At 36.4% G+C, this 24344-nt stretch overlaps 1 protein-coding gene across 3 annotated transcripts; it reads right to left on the bottom strand.

The window, feature by feature from the left end:
- Positions 1-7213: 7213 nt before the first annotated feature.
- On the bottom strand, positions 7214-23120 carry LOC109004034 (stomatal closure-related actin-binding protein 1-like). 3 transcript variants are annotated; one of them, XM_018982422.2, is made up of 13 exons: positions 22648-23120; positions 21927-22226; positions 21288-21416; positions 20181-20273; positions 18977-19117; positions 18321-18389; positions 16487-16570; positions 15336-15516; positions 13261-13377; positions 12868-12926; positions 8766-8900; positions 7687-7836; positions 7214-7568 (listed from the first exon to the last, which is right to left on the bottom strand). In XM_018982422.2, exons 2-13 carry the CDS (start codon positions 22206-22208, stop codon positions 7524-7526), a joined length of 1485 nt encoding a protein of 494 aa, XP_018837967.1. In that variant the 5' UTR covers positions 22209-22226; positions 22648-23120; the 3' UTR covers positions 7214-7523. The 3 variants fall into 3 exon arrangements, with proteins under 3 accessions (XP_018837967.1, XP_018837966.1, XP_035546076.1); XM_018982421.2 differs by having other exon boundaries at positions 22796-23120; XM_035690183.1 differs by lacking the exon at positions 22648-23120 and adding an exon at positions 22528-22638.
- Positions 23121-24344: the final 1224 nt, after the last annotated feature.

Genomic DNA, 24344 nt, shown 5'->3' with positions numbered 1-24344 from the left:
TTTGACCCATAGCCACTTTCGACCGATAGATGATGAAATGAACCCGTTATGGGTTTTGACCCGTTGAACCCGACTTTAGTCAGGTGGGCCCATGTCAGCCTTTTCGATTTGAACGGGCCAAGTCTTTTTATGCACAAGCCTAATTAAGACCTCTAATGCTCGTAATTTTATAGTAGGATCATCTCCTATCTTTCTTAATTAAATAGATACTCGATTGGAATTGAGATTGAAATCATAAGTTGAGGATACGTGAGTTGAGATTAGATAAGATGATATGAGTTGAGATGAAAATTGAATAAAATATTATTAGACTAATATTTTTTTAATATTATTATTATTTTGAGATTTGAAAAAGTTAAATTGTGTATTATATTTTGTATGAAAATTTTAAAAAATTGTAATGATTAGATGAGATGAGTTGAGATCATGACAGATTGTAACTTTTTTTTATTGTAAAATAAATATAATAAGTCATATTAAGTCACATCAATTTATAATTTTTTTTTATAACTTTCGTTGAACACATAGCATTTCTCATTGAATATTGCTCTCACTTTTGCTCAAAGAACCCAATAGTCCTATTCGTTTTTACTCTCCTTCACACACACTGTCACAAAAATATTTCACAAAAATAAACTCAAAAATCAATATGGCTTCATATGATATATTTGGTTAATTTTACAATAAAAATAAATTTACAATTTAATGTACCACATCAAGCTACGTCAGTTTGTGAATTTATTTAATAAAGTCTCTTTGTGGCTATCTTTCATAAAACAAAAAATCTATGTACAGTTATTTTTGCATATTCCTTATGCACTCCACTAATATGATTGGCTGCGTCACTTTTTTTAATATAAAATAACTATTTTAGCCAATTACATTAATGAAGTGCACAAAAAATACGTAAAAGTGATTGTATGTAGCAAAACTCTTCAAAAAATATATAATATTAGAGGTATATATAGCATTAATATAAGCTCGGCTTGTGATCATATATAAATAAGCAAAAATAATTTTTATTAATTACTGATTTGTCACGAATCATATAAGATGTCCATAGTAATAATTATAGGAAGTTTAGTATATTTCCTTTTAAATTTAAGGAGGTCGTAATATAAATCCTGGCTGCTTTTTTTTTTTTTTTTTCACAAACCCACTTCTTTTCACCCAGGGTTTTAATATCACACTTTTTATTTTCTTAGGGCTAGTTTGTTCGTGAATATTTTATTAATAAAATTTTCCTCCAAATTAGATATTCTATTAAATAATTATGTCTCTTAAACCATTTGGAATACAGTATCCAGAAGTAATCCAAGACATTTGCTTTAAATAATATATTACCGTCAATAATTTAATCTTATATTACCAAAAAATATATGCTTTGAATACTTAAAGTAAAACCATACTATTCAAGATGCCATTTTCAATTGAGTTTTGTCACGCTTCTTAGCTGTGAGGGTGAGATTAAGGAGAAATCAAGAGAATCCCAATTGGAGGTTCGGTGCCTCCAGAGAAAAGAGAGAGAGAGAGAGAAATTGTAATTTGATAATTTTTCAATAGTCTTCAATTACATAGCTAGGCACCTATATACTCGATGCAGGAAATAATAAACGTAATAAACTCTAACATTGTTTCTAGAACCACTGTTGAGTAATCAAAAGAACTGATATATTGATCTATAGTAATGTGCCTGACATTATTATATTCTAATGAGCTATTAGAAAAGCACTAAACCCAACAATCTACTTCAGGCTCGAAATCAGCTCCTGTCTTACTTAAGCCTATGGTCTTCAAGCCCACTCGGACCAGCCCACGGTTCATAGCCAAAAAGGAACCTCGACCCATGTTTGCCCTAATCCCCTTCTCTTCACCTTTGTCAGTCCTTCTCTCTTCTGCTACTGCCGTGCCTCTTCCCTGGTAAGGGCCAACGGTGTGACAATACACACTCTTTTTAAAGCATTTTACCCATAAGGTGTGGGAAGGCTGTTTTAAAGGCATCATAACCTTTCCAGGTGGCATTATCTAGACTTTGTCCCTGCCATCATCTAGGCTATGTCTCTGTCATTGCCCTAGAAGTTCCACCCACGGTCAATTGCCCTTCTTCCTCATCCTCCTGCTCAGAATCTCCTCTACTTCGGGCTTTAAAACCCCTATGGTGTTGACTGGAGGGAGAGTAGGGAGCTCATGAGCGTTGCATCCGAGCTTGTCCTTCAATTGAGATATATGGAATACCGGGTGGATCTGGGCTGAAGAGGGTAGTTGTAGGCAGTAGGCCACAGTCCTAACCTTGTGCAGGATCTGAAAAGGTCCATAGAACCTTGGTGACAGCTTATGATTGCGGCTCCCACTAACTGATGATTGCCGGTAAGGTTGCAATCTCAAGTATACCCAACTCCCAACCTCAAAGCTTCTTTCTTTATGGTTCAGATCTGCATATCGTTTCATCATGTCTTGGGCTTGATGTAAGTTGTGTCAAATAAGTTGTACAATAGCATCTCTAGTTTTGAGTGTAGCATCCACAACCTCCACGATGGGAGTGCCTAGTGTAGAAGTCATAAACCGAGGGGGTGGGTAACTATAAAAGGCCTCAAACAGGGTGATCTTGGTTGTTGCATGCTGGGTGGTGTTGTACCACCTCTCAATCAGAGAAATCCAATTAGTCCAATCCTTAGGTTTGTCCCCACTAAAACACCTAAGGTAGTTTTCCATTATTCGCAGCCTTTGTCTAGTCGTCTGTATGAGGGTGGTAGGCTGTGCTAAAAGCCAGTTGGGCCCATTGGTTTTTGAATAATTTCCTACCAAGACCGATCCCTATTTGAGATGATGGAGGAGGGCATCTCGAATAGTTTGAAAATACTTTGGATGAAGAAGAGCTAGACCACTGTAGAGGCAGTGTATGTGTGTGTAAGAGGAGTGAAGTGACTGTACTTGGTTAGTCTGTCAAGACTTAACCACAATCTAAATACAATCAAATTCCTTGGATTTGGGCAGCCCTTCAATAAAATCCATAGTGATGTGAGACCATGGCCTGTTAGGTGTAGATAGTGGTTGTAAAAGGCCATTTGGTAGAGCCTAGTTAGCCTTGTTCCTTTAACAGGTATCACGATTTCGAATAAAATCCCCAACCTCTCTCTTCAACCCTGGCCAAAAGAAATCCTGCCTCACCCTATGCAGTGTCATATCATACCTAGAGTCCCCTAAGGGATTGCTATGTAGTAGTTGTAACAGCTTTTGTTTGAATTGGGGGTCATCAACCACATAAATTCTCTTCTTGTACAACAACATGCCCTCAAGCACATAAGGACAATTCAACTCTCCATTCTCCACCTTTTGAATTATTTCCTGCACCTTGTTGTTTGTTTTATACCCATCCTTAAGCTTTTCGGCCAGGTAATGGTGGTTAAAGAAATAGTAGTTAAGGCCGCCTCCCCTTCCTCAAATTGTCTAGAAAAGACATCTACTGCCCTATTATCTTTTCCCTTCTTATATTCGATTACAAAGTCACACCCCAACAGTTTAGCTACCCATTCTTGTTGTGTGGGAGTGCCCACCCTTTGACCCAAAAAATACCTTAAACTTTGTGATCTGTTTTTACTGTGAAGGGTCTACCAATGAGTAAGACCTCCATTTTTGCACTATTGAAACCAATGCAAATAACTCATTCTCATAGGCTGAAAGAAGTTGAGTCCTCCCCTTCACAACTTGGCTGTAGTAAGCAATAAGTCTCCCTTACTACATCAGTATAGCTCCTACTGCTATCCCAGAAGCATCACACTCAATAGTGAATTTCTGGTTAATATCTAATGGTATCCACACAATGGCTCAATCAAGACATTTTTAAGTTGCTAGAAAGCTTCTTGGGCTTCCTCATTCCACTTGATTATCCCTTCTGGAGGAGCTGAGTTAAAGCAGCAGCTATTCCACCATATCCTTTATGCAATGACTCTCAAAGAAAAGTATCCCATTCCACTTGATAAAGGGAGCATTTGTTAGCCCAAAGGGCATAACAATAAACTCGTAGTGCCCCTCATGGGTTTGAAATACGGTATTAGGAATGTCCTGAGGCTTTACTCTGATTTGGTGATATCTGGACCTTAAGTCCAGCTTAGAAAATACTCGGTTCCATGTAGTTCATCTAGTAGTTCTTCCACTATGGGAATGAGGTATATTTCTTTGAGAGTCACTGTATTTAGAGCTCGATAGTCTATCCTTGTCTCTAGTAATTCCTTCATTGTCTTCCCAATCTCATCCTTATGTAAATAAGGATATCTATAAGGCCTAATAGACACTGGTTTAGCATCAGACATCAATGTAATAGCATGATCATGGGTCCTGCAAAGGGGCATCCCCTTAGGCCCTTAAAAAATATCTATGTATTGCTTTATTAAACCCAAAATAGTTGGATCTATCTTTTTGCTGCTTATGTGCCTTGATGTTTCAATAAATTGCAGGTGAAAACCCTTTCATTCTAGCTTGTTAAATCTGTTGAGGACGTCCTCTTCAACCAGTCTAGCAAAAGTCAGTCCTTGCAACACAGCTGGATTACCCTGGTAACTAAACTTCACGGTAAGCTCCTTAAAGTTCCATATGAAAGACCTAAGGTTTTGCAGCCAATTAACCCCTAAAACCATGTTACACCCTACCAATACTAGCACATACACTTATGTTGTGATGCCGATCCCTGAACCAAGACTCTTAAGTCTTTTATTTTCTCTTCACTCTCCACCAATTGCTCATTAGCTACCCTTACTTTAATTATCTCTTGTGTATCAACTGAAATTTGGGTCCACTTTAAAATGGCAGGATCCAAGAAGCTATGGGTGCTTCTTGTATCCACTAACCCGTTTGGATAGTGAGATGAAATGAGATGAGTTGAGATGATTTGTGAATAGTAGTGAGATTCATCTCACCTCTATATCCAAACGAGCCTTAAAACATCGTTTTGATAGTCATATGAGATGTGATGAGATGATTTGTGAATGATAGTGAGATCTTTGAGTTAAGATGTAAAAATTTGTGATTTTGGATGTTGAAGTGAGATGATATGATTTTAACTTTTTATGAGAATTTGATAAAGTTGTGGGTTCCACAAATTATTAGAAAGTGTTTGTAATGATCGAGTAGTATTTGTAAATATATTTTCCATTAACTAATATCAATTTTTAAATTAAATACACATAAACATATTAAAATCACAAAATTAAAGATTTTATTTTTTTCAAAATTTATATTATTCAATAGTTCTCAATAATATCAAATTTTCTTATAAATACATCATTGTAATTTTCACTTATAGATTACAAAATTTCCTACGTTATTTTTTCTAATTTATTTGTTACCAAAATTCTAACTACTGAGTGGGTCCTACCTAAATTAAGAAATTCTAACTTCCAATTAAGGCGACGAAAAGTGATCAATTATTTCTTTCTTAGATTTGTTGTAATTCAAAAATTCCTATCAATTCTCTCTCTCTCTCTCTCTCTCTCTCTCTCTCTCTCTCCTGACTTCTCTCTTCTCTTATCAGCTTCTCTCCCTCCATCCCCTCAACCCTCCCTCTTGCCACCTCCTTCTCCATCGTAGCTCCTCCATCACGACCGTGTTTAGCCTTCTTGCATCCACATTGCCTTGCACCACCACCGACACCAACAAAAAAACCATTGTAAGTCTGTAGGCAAGCAAAGCAAACTAACGTGCCTGTTGCTACCCAACCATTGCAATTCACCTCATGTTACTAAGCCCTCTCCTACACCACCGAAACCGTCGCACTTGGCGTTACCCAACAACCCAGTCCCTTCCCATGGAAAGCCATAGCACCACCAAACCAGCAGCCATGCCTAGAAGCCAACAACCACCACTTCCCTCCATAAACCGCAACACTACTTATTGGGAGTTCACACCCAAGCCTCCACACACGGCCAGCAAGCCACCGTCTCCATCTATTACGGCTGCAGGGCGGCATTGTTGCTAAAGGGAATGGAGGACACTAAATTCGAAGAAAGGGGAAACATCAACAAACAAGGGTTCAGCTAGGGACCTCGTTCGTGTTTGCATCTCTAAAGTGGGGGAGGGGAATGAGGTTGAACAACACTTGTCGAAGGGAAAGGCTTTAGAAAAGCTTGGCACGAGGACGAAAGGCTTACCAGGAAAGAAGAAAGCTCGGACAGGGGTTTGTCGATCTTGTTAGTGCCTAGAGTCTTTATGTTTAATCAATGTACAATAGTCGAATAAGTTGAGATATGGGTGAGATGCTTGTAAAATGGTAGTTTGGATATTGAAACCGTTGAGCCATATGAAACAAGTGAGGTAGTCCAATCGGGCCCAAGCCTCCACAACTCACTCAACCCCATCACTCTGTTATTTTTGGAAGTTGATTCCCCATATTGATTATGCTGATTTTGCTTTTGTAGTTCCAATGTGAGAGCTGCTAGCTAGTGCACTACTCCATTGGACTGACGCTTGATAGCCATCATCTCAACCTCGAAGGATTTAAATTGTGGCTCAGTGGCCTGCTTGAAGGAGTTAAGCCCTCCGGTAGTTGGTTTAGGCGAGTTCCTTCTACCATGGTAGCACCAGAACCTCACAAAGATGACCTCTCTGGTACCAAACTTGTCACACTTCTCAGCTGTAAAGGTGGGATGAAAGAGAAATCAAGGAAATCCCAATTCGAGATTGGGTGCCTCCAAAGAAAAGAGAGGGAGAGAGAGAGAGAGAGAGAAATTGTAATTTGATAATTTTTCATAGTCTTCAATTACATAGCTAGGCACCTATATACATGATGCAAGAAATACCAAACATAACAAACTCTAACATTGTTTCTAGAGACTAGAATCACTGTTGAGTAATCAAAAGAACCGACATATTGATCTACAATAATGGGCTTAACATTATTATTATATTCTAATGGGCTATCAAGAAAGCCCCAAACCCAACAATCTACTTCAGGCTCGAAATCATCTCATGTCTTGCTTAAGCCTATGGTCTTCAAGCCCACTCGGCCCAATACTCCATCCTGGTGCATTCAACATGTACAACGCTCCCAACAATTCATTTTGCAGCATTTATTCATATCTAACATGGCAAGTAGACTCCTAAAATGAACAAAAGATTGAAATGTTTTTGAATGGGGTAGCATGATGAGCAAATGTTAAGATGCTATAATGAACTCTGATATTATGCATCATTCTTCATAGAAAAACAATGCACCCTGAACTCCAGCCATGCACAATCATGCACCAGTCTCCAAATATATCAATCATTCAATACCTCAAGTAATGTGTTAAAAGATTTTTACAATGAGCAGCAGTGCAGTGCATTCTTCAAATGATTGTTGACAACGGCAAATAAAAAAAAATGCCTTGTTGGAGAAGAAAAGATCAAAAGAATCAAAAGAAAACAAAAAATGGAACCCATTTCACCATTATACAACGCCATCTATACTATTGCAAACATATAATACATGATATCATGTGGAAAAACTCAAATAATTATAACTTAGTGAAAGCGTGATCCTCGGAAGTCAGTTAGGTTCCCAAAGGAGCTCTGTCATCTGGTCCGGCTAGGATGATCTGGCATTTTAAGCATGTGCAATCGATTACATAAGCCATAGCGAAAAGCGAGGAGAATTTACTAACTAGAAGTTTTAATCTGAGGTACAGCTTGAAAGAATTTAGAGAGAGAACATACATTACAGTCAAAAGCAAACCTCCGAGCCAGCAGAATAGCTGCATTCCTTTGTCTCTCCGATTCAAAGGCTATTACAAAGGAAAGTCCTTTCTTTGCTTGCCAAAACAATGCCTGAGCTGCAGCATTCCCAGCCCCTCTAACTCCGCATAGCTAAAGCATTAGAAAACAGTGTCAGGCAAGGTAAACCACACTCAGTCGAGGAGGGGCCAAGGCTGAAAGAAAAATACTTTACTTCCTAAACAAAAAATCCCAAGCCCGTTGAAGCTTCAGCCAAACAAAGGCTAGAATATATAATGGTCTACGATAAACATATCACAATAACAGAAAATTCGGTAAATTAGTAGCATGTGAGGGAAACAACTTGAGATAATAAGAACCACCAAAGACGCATGCAAGAGGTAATATAGAAAACAAATTATTATTTTGGAAAGTGAAGGAGAAAACAATCAAAATGAAGGATATTCCAGTTAGACTGGCTGGGAACCAAAGATGCACGTATATAACTCGGTTCATGAGAAATTCTTTAACCAACCATAATTAAAGCGTAGGTACACTAGAGAGAGAGTGAGAGAGACGCATTAAGAATATTATTTCCTTTCATTTTAAAACTTCAGCTCTAAAGGATAAAAGACACCTTGCTAGATGTAATTCTTCCAAATTTTGGAGGTTGTCAAGGATGGCTCGCTCAAATTAAGGAATGGAGCTAAAACTTTGTGTTGTTTAGAAATTGTCAATCCAAAATAGTCAGTTTGCTTTTGATTGGCTTTTTTTCCATTGTGTATTTCATCGGGAGCCTTGAGGAAGTGGAAGCTTTTTATCATATTTTACTACAGATATTTCAAAATGATCCAATATAGTTACCAGTAATAAATATATAAATATATATCTCTATATATTCACTGTGTTCTACTTTATTCTATCCCTCACATAACACTCCCCTTCTCATTTTCCCTTTTCCATGAGTAAATGCAATTTCTACATTGCAGAGGAATCATATTTAAAGAATAAGTGACAGGAGATAAATACCAAACCCTTCTTGGCCCTTTTCAAACCCAAAATAAATTTAAAATCAGCAATACCTGCATTGCAGAGGAATAGTATTCTTTAGCAATTGTTGTCTTTCCTTTACAGAGTTTTATCCTCATCTTTCCCACATGAAGCACATGAATGGATTCTGATGGGTAATTTGCACCATTCATTTGAGTAACAACTACCTGTAAAGTGTGAGAAACAACTGTAAAAAAATACCAGATGTCCAGGCAATAAATTAAAATCAGATATTCCCTAATATCCTCCAACAGTCAAAAAATAGACAAATAACGACTAGTGATTTGTCTGAAACTATAAAACCAACTAGATGACTGAAGTCAACAAAATCAAATCTTACTGCATTATGGGTTTACACCCTATTGTGTCTGATAGGGAGATGGGGCGGCGGGGGCCCATCACTCGGCCCATTCGCATATCCACCCGGCCTGTAGGGTACCCCGAGCCGGGCGGGCTGGTGTATCCCACTTGCCCCTTTTTACCTGCCCACCCGTATACCTTGTACATAAAAAAAGGCCCCTAATCTACTGATTACACAGCACTCTCATTTTTCTTTCCTCTTCATTTCTCTGCTCCTTTCTTCTCCTCCTCCTACTTCTCCTTTTTATTTCTTTCTTCCTCTCTGAAGATGAGACCCACAGCCATGCTCCATGGGTCTTTGATAATGAGATCTCTACTCAGTTGTAATATCTCTACCTGAACTTGAGCATTGTGAAGTTTGCTGTTTGGTTGGGCCACCTGTCTGCCCGTTGAACAGGTAGAGGTAGGGAGGGGTGTTGGGTGGATAAAGAGCAACACCGCCTAGGCATTGGTGGTGGTGGTGGTGGTGGTGGTGGGGGGGGGATGAGCGTGCTGCAGGTAGTAGCCCTAGTGTCTAATGGTTTAAATTATGTTCATGACTTCTTAACAAAGGTGAGAAATTGAGTGAGATATGTGAAGTCTTTCCTGGAGAGATTTGACAGGTTTAAGATGTTTGCAAAGGCCTTGGTCTTGGTGCTATGCTCCCTCCAAGGTCTAATGTTCGAATCCTCTTGGGTGCAAACAATCTCTATAGGCCATCAGACTGGGGGATTTTCCTCTTGAATTACCCAAGGAACACTTGCAGGAAACTCCTTGTTGAGGGTCTATGCACCCCCGGGATTAGTCAGGATGCTGTTCTTGGATACCCAGGGCCAATAAAAAAAAAAAAAAAATTGCGAAGGGAAAATAGATTTAGAGTAAGAAGTTGGTGTCTTGATGTTCCTGGTAGATGGAACTCGATAAACTTGATGTTGAGCACAGATGAAAAATCTCAAAGAACCTTGAACCAATGGGGATGAAGATATGCAATATGTTTATCATTTTCGTTATGAAGATAGGAATGGGAGAAGACTTTTAGGGCCTACCAAGTATAATGATTACCAAAGAGAAATTATTTGTACAAGCCCCAAATAGATAAGCCTCATACAAGCCCTTGTAAAAAAAGTAGACCCCACCTAAAAAGTGTAAAAAAAAACTATTATTTATTAGTGAGACCCCCCCTTTTTACAAATAGCTTGTGTGGGGCTTGTCTATTTGAGACTTGTACCTAGCATTACTCTTACCAAAATGTCTAGGTATATGTAAAGTTTTTGAAAGTTTTTATGTTGTCACAGAGGACCTTTCTGGTTCATTGTATGTCACTTTAAATTTATATTTCTAACAACTTTACGTCATTAGAAGTAATTTGAATGAGATGTATGATAATATTGATCATATCTTGCCCGTAATGGCCATGACTTAGAAAAGCATGAGAAGTATTGGAGAGATAGGTATAGGATTAATCTGATGTAATATGTTGCTATTGTTCTTAAGCCACAATTCAAGATGAAGGTGCGTGTTTTGTTAAAGATGAAACCTTTTAAATGATTCATATGACCAATATAGTAAATTTTATGGAGTTTGAATCATTCGTATGACCAATATAGTAAATTTTATAAAGGTACCATTGGGGCTTCTTAATGAAGAATATGTGGCCTCGGCCACTAGGAAATTTACCTTGATGATCCAACATCTTAAAGGGGAAAATGATTTGGAGTGAAAATCAGAGATAGCTAATTTTTGGACGGATGTGAAGCATCAGTAGTATGGTTTGGCATTTAAGTTGACAGAAGATGAATTCAATCAAATATCCTATCCTTGGAGAGATACCACACGATGTGTTGACCATCCCGATTTCCTATGCTCACCCCAAGTTTGCCTTTAGCATTAGGGGTCATGTATTAGATCCCTTTAGAAGTTCACGCCTCTAAATGCTGTTAGGGCTTTGATTGGTATACAAAATTAGATATGGAGTAAGCAAATTAAATTTCAGGATTTAATGGAATTTGTGGAAAGCCATGATAGGCCAGCCAAATAAATGTTTACAATTTAGTTCAAACTTATTTGTATTTATCTGTTATTATTGAATTAACTAAAGGTCAATTTTTTTAAGTAACTAAAGGTCATTTTATCGTAGAGATGCCTCCGGAAAAACCACTAATGTTACATCTCGAGTGAAAGTTGGTTTGTTTTCACTTTCTTTCATTTCATACATGCTTTACTTTCGCAACCTATGATTAATTTGTGCACTTGTCTCTGCTTCCAATGCTGCTGCTGTTGGAATCAATTGGAATGCACTTTCAATGTTGGGATATGATTTATTTGGTTGGTGATGTATTTGGACAATGTTGTAAACTTGTAATGTTGGTTTTTTTTCCTTGTTTTGGATAACTTGAGTGGGTTGGTTGTGACCTTATGGCTATGAATACTTATTTTTTATGTTCAAAGCTTTAAAGGTTGGAAGATTGAAAGCTTTGAAGTTGGATTTTGAAGAAATGTCAATTGTTTTCTCTTTATATTGGTTTTCTTTTAATTTTTCCCCTTGTTTGTTGTGTCTTGTGCTTTGTGGAATTGGTATGTTTTTCTTGAACTGCTTGAGATAACTTTGTCCATTTCAAATTCATTACTAGGATTGTGAGTGCCTAATTTTTTTTTATAGGTAGTGTGAGTACCTAAGTGAAAACTCATACACTTATCATCTGATTGAAGTCCTCCATTCTGAAAATATAGAAGTCTAGATATACCCAAGTTTTCACCAGTTATAAAGATCCCATTTCATTCCAAACCTGCACTTCTCCAAATGTCCCATAAATAAAGGTAGTGCTTGCGAGTATTGGAGCTGGGTGACAAATACCTTTCACAGATAGAGATATATGGGTAAAGGTAAAGAGATATATGGGTAAAGGTAAATTTATGGAATGATGATCAGTAGGGCATATAATTGAGAGAAAGTATTAAGACGAGGGTGATATGTTTAATTGCCATCCCCAAGGCAACTTTCTTGTCCATTCTCTAGTCATAAGATGAGGGAACATTCTCCAAAGAGTCGGAAAACAAAGCAATAAAGCTCCATCCTCTTCTTTGCAGCTTAAATAACTAACTCATACCTATTCCAAATTCATTTCAAATGGTTTGACTAGAAAACCGTTAAGTCATAACTTTTTAAGAGCATCCAGCAAAGACAAAATATAAAGATGCATAATTCATCATCACAACTTATATACCATAGAGATTGTCAGAACCTGGTCAAATATGACCTTTTTTTTTTCAGAAACACCAAAATAGTTTAACATTCTTTGCCCTGAGGAAAGCCTCCAATAAGCTTTACAGAACTGGTATTTTCTCAGGTTTGACAAAGAATATATATTTTTTTTGATCGGTAAGGTTTGACAAAGAATATATTAATCTCCGTCTAATACATCATGGGCCTTGATCTAGACAGGATTAAGTGATGCTCCTGTATATGTCCCATATACTTGGGCTCTTGCCTATTCTTATGATCAATAAAATTTTGTTTTCAGATAAAAAAAAAAAGAAAAAGAATTGAGAGATCATGATTAAATCAATGGGTGGTCAGCCTAGTCTAAGCTCCACACAAATAGCAGCGCACAAACTAGAAGTAGAATGGTGAACCTAGTATCATCATCAAGACGAGCAGAAAAATGATGCAGATCCCCCTTAAAACTAAACCCTTGCGGTTATAACAAGAATACTAAAAAGTTACCAGATATTGAAGCTGATATACATTTAGTTATGCACAGGAAAATAAACCTGAATAGAATTAGGACAACATACATTGAATTCAACATCATGTTTCCGTACAAGTGCCTCCACATAGCTTCCCAAACCAGCAGCTGCTCAAGAAAATCGATCAGCCTTTTTTCTTCTTTTTTTCATTTTAACATTATAGATAAACATACATTCATTGCAGATTATATGAGGACTACAAAGATGTCATATTAACAATATTGAATAAATGGTGCTAAATGGAAACCCTACAAAATCATATTTTGAACCCAGATAAACAATACGAATGAATACCGACTCTAATGGTAGCTCCTCCCCTCATGGAACATGGCAGATGATAACATCGTCAGTTAAAGACCCCCTAGGTGCATGTATAACTTACCAGTAAAAATAAAAAGCATCAGAGAAACAACACTTAAAGAGTAAGGATCAAAACTAGACCTGGATCAATAGGACCAGCAGTTGTCAATGTGATTTGCTGTCCTTCTGAAACAATGTCAGCTTGCAAGATCCTTCCAACATCAAAAGGCTCAGGAGCATAAACTGATTTGGTAGCTCCTGAGATAGGGAAAGTTGAATCAGAAATGACCAGTTGGCAGCAAACAATTCATAAAAAATTAACAAGTGGATATAAAAACTAGAAGTACATCAGGGTGGCCATTCAGAGATTTAAGTGGCAGCAAAAATGCCTATAAAAATGCATTAAGATACATGCATCAATTTAACAAACAGTCATACCATTTTTCATTTTCCATGCTCATTGGTTACTTATCTACGAAACAATTTGAAAAGGAAAATATTTACAACAAATGAACTCTGCAGCATAGACTTTGACACTTGCATTATTTTACACGTCACAATAGCCCTGCCTGGGCAGAAAAGAAATACCAGATGCAGTCCAGATGTGGAGTTTTCCACCACAGTTTAAAAGCACCTAAAGGATACATGGAAGAAATGCTGATTATATCATTTTGACATAACTTTCTAGGCTGCCTCCAGTTAATTTAAGCCCCGTTCCACCTCATCCAATATTTCAATAAGGGGCTTGCCTCTTTCTTCACTACCAAGCTTAAGCTACTATATTGAGAAGCAATGGGACAGCACAAGCAATTGAGAGAGCTCCACCTTTATGACATTCAAAAACTAGAACTTGAATGGATCAAATTTGAGGGTAAATGTACGTGGGCATAATAAAGTTAAAAGTGGGAAAGTGATATTTTTTTATAAGTGTGGGAAAGTGATATTTTGAATTCAATGGAACTGTACCCGAGCTTCATTGTTTAGTTTCCCTCTCTGTTGACGAATGAACTCTCCCTGTCTATGCTGGATGGTATTAATATCCTCTTTATATAGAGTCCTCTCAAGGAAATTAGCCTGTTAAGGAAAACTCCTTACTAGGCCTACTAACTCTATGAGTTCCTTCTCCAGGATTGGTGAACAGCAAATCTCATTAAGCTAAGCACTAACAAATTTACAGGACTGTAACTTATGTCAAGTCTAGATGAAGCACATGGAGAGAATAGACAAGGACCAAGAGAAGACTGAGCATGGCTAACCAAGACTTTTATGCAAAACCAAAATTAGGCTTCATCAAACTTTGTTCTGCCATATATATTCTGTGCTAATAAGATAGGCAATTTGAGAGATTGAACTACTAAATTAATCAAATCCTTCTTAATCTTTCACTTTGAGAGACATTTTTTTTAAAAAAAAAATAAAAAAGAAGGGGGAATTGAAGTTACAAAATTAATGCATTCAAAACACTGTCAATGGGATGTCATGACTGTTTGATATTTTGTACTTTATTTACATGTCAACTGCATGTGTCAGCTACATTGAAATACATTACAAAGCCTTCAATAGGGGTCTGTCAACCAGTCATCTCACTTCTCAACTACAGCCATGCTTGCTGTTGTATTAGATGCCAGCATGTGACTTTTCATTACCGTCACCCATCTATATGGTCTCGCTTTCATCTAGGAGAATTGTTAATATTCAAGTCTTCAACACAATGCATACCAGGCACACAAACAAAACCTTGTCAACCAAGATTCCTTTAATTTTGCCCGTACAAGGGAATAGCTAACACCAAGGTAATATGCTAGCATTTGCAGAATAACTTTCAGATTATATTAGTAAGTTCTTTCATGTAGTCTTTAGAGTTGTGTGAACATTTTTTTAAAGGAGTATGAGCCAAAGGGCCTTCCATGATAATATTTCAGTCCTCGACCGCTAGAGCACAGATGAGAATGCACAACTTATGAATAATATGTTCTACATTCTCTATTTCCCACAATCATTCCAATCATATACTCTTAATGACAATTCGAAGACACAGCCATAAACTTTTGCTGCAAAAAGAGAAAATGCCGCTAAGGAAAAAGCATAAATCTCTGGCATAAACTTGGAAGGTATTTAGGAATAACACAACAGAGCAATCATTGTGGTAATTTATTCTCAAATCACGGCACCAAAGTCCACAAAATGCAAAACACCAACTAATACTGCACATATACCAGATATAAGCTCCTTCTTTCCAAATTCTGCTGATACACGATACCACTGAATCGAGCATTTAAAAAGTTCTGGAGCATTATCAGAGCAAGGTTGAATCCTCAAGTATGAACCTAAAGCTTCATGCCCATCTAATTCAAATATCTGGGAACCGTTCTCCACAACCCTCTTGCTCCTTGCCAGCTGAAGAAGATATGGGGGAAACCTTAAAAGCATACCCAATAAATGGAGGAACTTGAAATTCCTTGCGAGGAAATTTCATTTATGCTACAGCAGCAAAGCCAACTACACACACCGCAAAGATAAACAAATCCATGGTAAAATCATGTACCAGCATACCCCAACTAAATATTTCTGTTTAGTTATGAAAATTCAGCTGAATAATTCAGTGAGTTCAGTAATAAGATAGAAGGGACTAAGACATAGTTAGATTCTGAAGGGGTATTTAATACTAGGTTTGGCCCATCTCTAATGAGTACACAAGTCACTTTTTTTCTCAATAAAGCCTTTAACACAAGAATTCTGTCATTCCTATTTCATGTATATGGTTCATGAGAAAGAGAGAAGGGGAGGAGGATGAAGGGGGGGGCAAGGAGAATATGATGTGTTTCGTCAGATCAGCTAATTCACGCCATATGTTCCTCATTTCCAATATAAATAAGGCAAGATAAGGAACAAACAAAATAATTGATGATGGACAGCAAGAACACTAAAATGACATCCAGGGCACGAGAAAAACAATCATGTCACCACAATCTTCCAATAGGACAAATTCCAGCTCCTATTAACAATTATTGCAACTCTTTGCCTAAAAAACATGTATACATTAATTGTTCAAGCTTTTAAGTTAAGAATCCACACCCTAGGACATCCATATGAACCAACCTCGATGAACTAACTTTAGAATCATATCATGACCTCCAAAGATTCATGCACTTGGCTCCCTTGGACCCCTACAGAACCTATGATGTACCATACCAATTTATTCACATTAAGCTAATGCAGGGAAAAAAATGTGGCACCTGTAAACTAAGCATATGTTAACATATATTAAGCCAAGAACACTTCAAACCTCATCAAATTTTACGAAACCTACAAAAATAGAGCAAAATATCTTTTGACAAGTAAAACTAGTGCAAAATAATAAACAAACCTCTTTCTGAAGCAGAAGAGAATGCTTAGACTTCTCTGCAAGCTGTGCTCTTAATGCTCGAAGCTCATGTTCCATATCCATAACCTAGAAATTAATGCTTTATTTACTCATCATTAAGAAAAGAACATACAGTAAATATTTTTTAGATCAAAAGAGATCATGTATGTACGGAATGTAAAAACAATAGCGATGATATTCTACTTCAGCACATGGCTGGAGGATACCGGGTTTTCCTAATAAAAAGGAGGATGAGCCATCTTTCAAGTACAAAGCTCAAAGAATACCTGGATACACTAGAAATAAAATAACTAAATAGAAAAAGAAAAAGATAACGAAAACGTGGAAACACTCGATGTCTGGACAATCTCATCTAGCAGCCAGCTTTACCATTTCTAAGTGATCTACTTCTAAAATTGAAGTGTGGCATCTATGAACAAGTCATAAGTTCCTAACTTGTAACTAGGTGTTCTCTTTTGTATACTTCTTGTGTTGGGCTATGACAATTTACTTGATTCAATAAACTTTATTTTACTTAAAAAAATCATAAGCACTCTCATCCCATGCAAACTCACCAACTTCCTTAATTTCTCTGTGTCATGTTGGTCATGATGCAACCATGGAAGAAAGGTCGAGTTGCTGTCTCTAGTGTAATTTAACCTATTACATTTTTCCAACCATGGTTCCAATTTTTTAGTGTGAAGCAAGCTTGAACAAGCTCGAACACACTTTGTTTTTTTTTTTTTTTTGAGCAGTAAGCAAGAGTTTTATTGATGCAAGCTCGAACACACTTCATAAGTTTTCTCTATCAATAACAAGAATAAAATAGCAATTCAGTTTGTAATGTTTTGAGCATTGAAGCAACTCACCATATCAATAGGCAAAAACTCTTTCTGAGTTTTGAAATTTTTTTTAAAAGGGAAACAAGAAATCCCCATAGCTAAAATCCAAATCAATAATCTCACAGCTATAGTACTTGAAGTTCCATCCACCCTAGATCCACCCTAGAGAGTCATTCCAACCTCAGAAACTTTCTTGTTTTTTATAAGTAATCAAGAGTTTTATGGATGAAAGCCATAGGCATAAACCGTGTACAGACGTATACCTCAGAGACTTGACCCATGATGGAAACTGTCAGATAATTATGTCCATTGTTAAAGGAGCATCCGGTGGTGTTCTAATTATGTTTGATAAAAGGGTGGTGGAAAGGTTGGAGGAATGTGTGGGTGATTTCACTGTGGCTTGCTCCTTTGTGTGTAGAAGACGGTTTCCAATGGGCCTTCGCAGGAGTCTACAGCCCTAATAGTGATTCGGAAAGAAGGTCATTATGGGAGGAATTGGCGGGTCTTCTTAGTTGGTGGGAGTTACCAAGTTGTATAGGGGTGACTTCAATGTATCTCATTTCCCAAGCGAAAGATCGTGTACGTCCCATATCATGCCAGCTATGAGGGAGTCTTCTGATTTCATTTCAAAACAGGCGGTTATGGAAATTCCATTAACAGGAGGTACGTATTCTTGGTCCAACAACTGTGAACTCCCATCTTGATCGAGGATTGATAGATTTTTGCGAACTCCAGAATGGGAGTTATATTTTCCAGATGTAACCCAAAGAAGATTACCTAGGGTATGCTCTGATCATTTTCCAAAAAGAAAAAAAAAAAAAAACAAAGGAAACAATGTAGAACTCCACATATGATCATGTTACAGCAAAAAAAAAACGAAAACTTCACAAAACTTCGACAGCACACATGTTCACACATGCACAAAGGAAATAAATCTTAGCAAATTTTTTATTACAAGATAAGCGTATAATTAAGACCAGAGATCCAGTGTACACCTTGCTTGGCTGATGCAGCATTATAATTCGTCTAGCCACTTGAACTTCCTTCATCAATTCTTCCAAATCCTAAAAGTCCCAAATAAAAAAGTATGTGTTCAAGAGAGAAAAGAGTAATCATACAGGCACGACCTCATATACAACTCTTTTAACAACTCTGTTTTAAATAAAGGGCAGTTATGTAAAATTTGAGATTCAAATAAAAAAAAAAACTTCATACTTTTGATGAAGTGGCACTATCATTTTGGTTGGTTCTTTAATGGGTGTAAAATAGTTGTATGAATATCATTATTTAAAAAAAATAGATAATAAAGTAGGTACGCCATATCAGTGATGCTCCAATCACTACGCTGCCAAGTTTCAAACACGAGGCACCACTAAAGAGAACATAAACCACGATGCAACTACCTAGGAATATCCACCCTCAAACCATTAAAGTCACCAATCCAGTAAGAATAGACTTACATTAAGCAATAAAGGACGAGCATGAACATATGAATGTATAGACGCAAAAAGATTAATAACAGACAAGCATGAATATTAGCTATGCAGAACAGGACAGATTCCAGTCTTTTCAAATTAACAAAGCCCAACTCAAATACTACATTAGGGCTGCAGCGGCAAAGCACTCTTGAAATTATATGAAGAACACATACCTGCTTTCCAGAAGCCCGAGACAAACGTTCTTGCTCCTGAAGAGCCTCTTCTACTCTCTGTACTGTTGCTCTGGCAGTTTCAATTTCAGCACGAGCAAAAGCTCTCTCCTCATCAACCAATTTTTTAGCATCTTCTGAAGCCTAAAACAAAAAACAAACACAATCAAAAACAGTGAGAGAGAGAGAGAGAGAGTTTCTAGAGCAGGTTCTGTGTGGTATCTTAAGGAACACACGACCAGAGCAAGCTGGGGAAAAGTTTTCAAATAAAAAAGGGTTTCCAGAGGTGCCATGAGGTAGGGCATAGCTTTCCACCCCCTCCTGTACTAAGTACTTGATTTTGAGGCAAGAAATGTGTGGAACATGAAGAAGGAAAATAACATAAATCGGGTAGAGAACTAAGCTTTCTCACCTATTTTTCAGATCTATAATGCAGTCTTGTCGTTAACTTTACATTAAAAATTGCAAAAGATTCATGTCTCACAAAATAATGTATTGGTAAACATTGCGAAACAAAGTAAACAGGAATGTTATGCGTTACTTTTGACCATGGGCAAATATCTTGAGCGCCTATAAAAGGAAATCTGGAGTAGATAAAGGGATGGATTGAGTAATAAAGAGGTGAAACATTTAAGGAACAAGATGATCTAGAGAGAGATATAGTGCGAGAGCATAGCAGTTGCAAGTTATTACATATTAGGATCTGCTACGAGAACACATTCTTGACAGAACTGTCGTATCAGGTACTGTAAGGTATTGCTTCCTATTAGCTAAGGTGACAACAAAGATATATTGGGACTTCTAGAATCAAACTTATTTAACTGGGTAAAGAAACAGCTTCCCATCTTTCCTTTGTCCAAACTTAAAACATCAAAAGCCTTACTAAATCTAAGATGATTGGAGAAATCACTACCTATCAAGTGGATGGCCCAGTCCCAATGATAGAACTTCCAAGGGGTATGATATTTGATAATAGCCACCAAAACATCATCTAAATCAGTTCAGCATATTTTTATAAAAATAGCATATTCTCAACCTATAAAAAAATAATTTTTTAATAGCTACACACAAGCATTAATGCAATGAATTTTTAATTCTTTTAGTCATTACGATGCATTGGAGTTGTATCAGTTCAAAACAGTTTTCTAATGAAAATCACGATGCTGTCAAAAGTTGTCTCACCCAACTTCAAAGAAGTTCATGTCACCTGCTTAAGAAAATTTGCTAGTTTCTTCACTTCTGCCTTTTCTTGTAGCAACTCCCCTTCTCTTTGAGTCAGCTGAACTGCTAAAGCTTCCACCTACACAAAGTGACAACAGTTTGGCAGCCATTATTTGCTTCACTTGGAAATAGAATTGGGCATAGAATTAATACTTAACCAAAAAGGAGTTAATACGAACAAAAATCCTAACCAACCAAAAGATCCATTATAGGGGAGAAATAAAAGCTGCAATTCAAGGAAAACCCCAGCTTTCTATTATATGGAAATATTATAAACAATATATACTCTACCACAAGTACATATAGCTGACACTAAGACAGAAATATGCTTATGGAACCGGGCCGAGAACAATTAGCAACTAGATTTCCAAAGCCAAGAGCATAAACAACAATTGAATTTCTCAAGCAAGAAGCAAAAGGTAAAACATTCTGCAGCTGCAGTTTCTAACATATTAGAACACAAAAGATTAAATAGGGCTGTCGTCAAGTGGTAGCAGTATGGAAGATGATTCTGTTGTGTATCATGTGGTGCATTTGGAGGGAAAGGAATGCGCGCTGTTTTGAAGACAAGGAACGTACAGTGGTGGAGCTGAAGAATTTCTTTCTAAATACCTTATTGCTTTGGTTTTCTTCTATTGTGTTAGTTGGGGAAAATATTCATGACTTCTTGTCTTTAGTTCATCGCTCTTAGAATGTATTTAGGTGTTATTTGGTATACTTCCTGTGTACATGGCTTAGGCCTTTTTCATTCTTATTAATATAATTTATCTTTTACGTATAAAAAAAAAAATATATTCTCCTCAAAAGAGCAAAAAACGGCCATACACATCTTATATAATAATGAATAATGAAAAAGGATAAAAAAAACATTATGGTTCATTTCATGATTGTACTGTTACATTTATAAAATTACTTTAATAAGGAACTCAAAACAAAATGATGAGCTGTCTTCTCGCATATGTCTTAATACTGCATTTTAATTTTAGTTATATTTCAAGTTCAGTAACCGACTAAAAGTGTTAGATTTAAGGAATAGGAATGCTGAAAGGGAAAACAATAACTCAAATAAAAGGAGCATATTATAGGAACTAACCATAGAGATAGCTTCCTCTACATCGTCCTTGTTTCTACCAGCCACACGCCCCTTTAGGGATTCCAGTGCATCTCTAAGCTTCTTCAGAAGAACGTGTTTCTCCAATGAAGCTGCCTCCCTCAGTCTATTCTGTAGTCCACAAATGACTAGCTTATAAGTTCTCTCCGTATCATCCATTCTTCTCAGAAAAAATTGCTTATTGTTCTTCCCAATTGGATACAAAAGCAACATAAGAAAGAAGCATTGTCACATGAAACAAACCAACAGCATTCCAAGCTGTCTAAACCCTCTACGATATAGGAAATACAATAGATTAATCTGTGCATCTTCTATTTTTCAAAAATTGAATTACTCAAAATTTATTCTTCTTTCAACTGAGTGTAGTAACTCTAATTGGCACATCTTAATAGAGTTGATTAAATTTTCCAAAACCTTAATAACAGAACCAAACTTTCCACGACCTTAGTTTTTTCAGTGACCTAAAGATCAGCCAAAAGAAGTAAAAAAGAAAAGAAAAACATACTGAGAAACTAAAAAAAAAAAACGAAATCCTAGGAAAATTGACAAGTCACGAATAAGCACAAACGGAACATTATTTCCTAACATAAAAGAGCATAAAAATTGTAAATAAAACTTAACCTCTTCAGACAACTTAGCAGCAGCAGCCAACCCCTTCTCAAATTTACTTGCCAGGTCACGAACCGAAAGGCGTTTCTGTTGTTCCAACAGTTGTGCAGTCTCACGGGCGACAACTTCCTTCATGGATAGTACTTTAGGGTCATCCTTCGACTCCACAATCTGATTGTTAGCTCCGATTTTGTAATTTGGAAAACGACTAGAATTAAACATCACATCCGCAGATACTGCCGGGACGGCATCTTTTTGCATGGTGTCACCAAAATCACGGCTCACCCTCGTCATAATGACAGACCAACTACTCTGTTAACCAGCAAAAGTAAGCTTCTAAGAAAAAATAAGTAAAGAACAAACTAACTGTAAAAAGACCTCTCAACCTCGCCAATGAGCTGAGCTCTAGCGAAAAATGGAAGCTCAACTTATTGTAATAAAAAATTGGACGTGGAGGGTGAGGTCAGTTCGAAAATGTTTTTATTCTTGAATTCTAAAATATATGATCTTCGAAAAAGATGAAACCTTTACATACACGGCTTAGTTGAGAAGTTCAATCATTTCCTGAAATTTTTTTTTTTGTCAAAAACACAACAAACCAGACAACTCACACCGATCACTGCTGATTCGAGCAATAGTATAAAAATCCATATAATATGCAAAGCCTGGAGAAATCAGACCGGATACACAGAACAAGCAAAGAACAAGAATATCAAATGCAATTGCCTATTACCCATTTCAGCTTCGGACTCAAAACAAGCGGTAAGACAAAGGAAATGAAAAACCCTAGTTCTTCGAATTCCCTTTTTTGGTTTTACTATATTTCAGAGAGAGGCAAACAAAAGTTAACAATGGCGACAAAAAGGGAGACTTGGACTCACAGATGATGAAAAATAAGTGGGAATACGTAAATAATGGAGAGCTTAGAATTGAAGATTCTTGGATGGATCAGATGCACGGCAGAGCCCTTCAACTCGATCATCCACTAGGCATGATGACGGAGAGAGAGAGAGAGAAAGACTGTAGGAAGAGAATATGCAAACAAAGAAAGGTAGAAAGAGAGGGGTGTTGGATTGTTGCTTTTTGAAAAAGCAAGGGAGAGAGAGAGAGAGAGAGGCCCTATAATCTATGAAGAAATCTTCGTATAAAAAATACATATGATAATGGTGACGCTTTTGTTTATGGTTAAGGGTATGGTTGAGATTGGGTGGTGAGGTGAGAGAGACAGAGTTGAATTGGGATTACCAGTGTGTTGTCACGACCCATGCGTACGCTTTAAACTTGAAACTTCTTGGCGGTCCCATGCATGTCTTCTTCCTCTGTCCTTTCTTCCTCATTTTTGCTTCTTTCTCCCGCTAAATTAATTAACAAACTTTCGCTATTCATATTTTCTTTAATTATTATTTTTTTATTAAATCGGATAACATTACTAAAATATTCATATCAACTTCACATTGCTTGAAAGCTTTATATGTAGTATTAAATAGAGTGAGTCTGGTTTTGACATTTCCAATATTTTATACCTCTGCGAATTATAATAAAATAGCTTGAGATAACATGTTTTTATTAGATTTTGAAAATAAAAATAAAAAATAAAAATGTCAAATAAAACTACTATAAAGTTAAAAAATTATCTAAATATAATTTTTTAAAATTATTTTTATTTCAAAATTTGTAAAAGTATTATTGATTCTTGTGTTTTATTTTTAAATTTAAAATAGTTGTATTGATCTTTGTAATGTTTGTTGCTTGCACAGTTTTCATGATTATATGTAATATTATTTTTTATTAGGAGAGTTGGGGTTGTGGGTTCTTAAAAGAATGGTTGGATAGAGAGATGCTTCCATCTCATCTCACCATCCAAACACCACAAAGATAAATATTTTCTTATTTTTAATTTTTAATTTTTTTATCTAATTATTACTTAATTATTATAATTTTTAAATAAATTAAAAAAATAAATTCGAATCTTTTAAATTCTAAAATAAAAATTATATTCTAATAATATTTTAATTTTATTATATTTTATTCAACTTTTTTTTCACTCTTTTCCCAAAACTCATAAAATATTTTAATTCAAACTATTTTTAACTCATCTCATCTCAATTCAAATATCTCAAACTATCTCAATTTAAAAAATCTTTTTCTAAGCGAGTTTGCGCATCAAATCGTATACCGATACTGACATATAAAGTATTCATTTAAAAAAATGATTGTGAATTAAAAATAAAAATAATTTTTGTAAAAATAATTTCATCAGTACGCGGTTCGGGCACGCGGTTTGGTGCGGTACGTACCTAGCAAGGCTTTTTTTATTTTTTTTTAAGCAAAGCCGTTTAGGAATTAACGAACCAGTTGGAAGAACGTTTGAAGTGGACATGAGAGAAAGGTAAGTAGAGTGGGAGGTGGTTTGAGGCACTTTTAAGTGGA

Source organism: Juglans regia, chromosome 5 (genome assembly GCF_001411555.2).
Source record: "Juglans regia cultivar Chandler chromosome 5, Walnut 2.0, whole genome shotgun sequence".
Classification (NCBI taxonomy): domain Eukaryota; kingdom Viridiplantae; phylum Streptophyta; class Magnoliopsida; order Fagales; family Juglandaceae; genus Juglans; species Juglans regia.
This window is presented reverse-complemented; position numbering and strand designations above follow the sequence as displayed.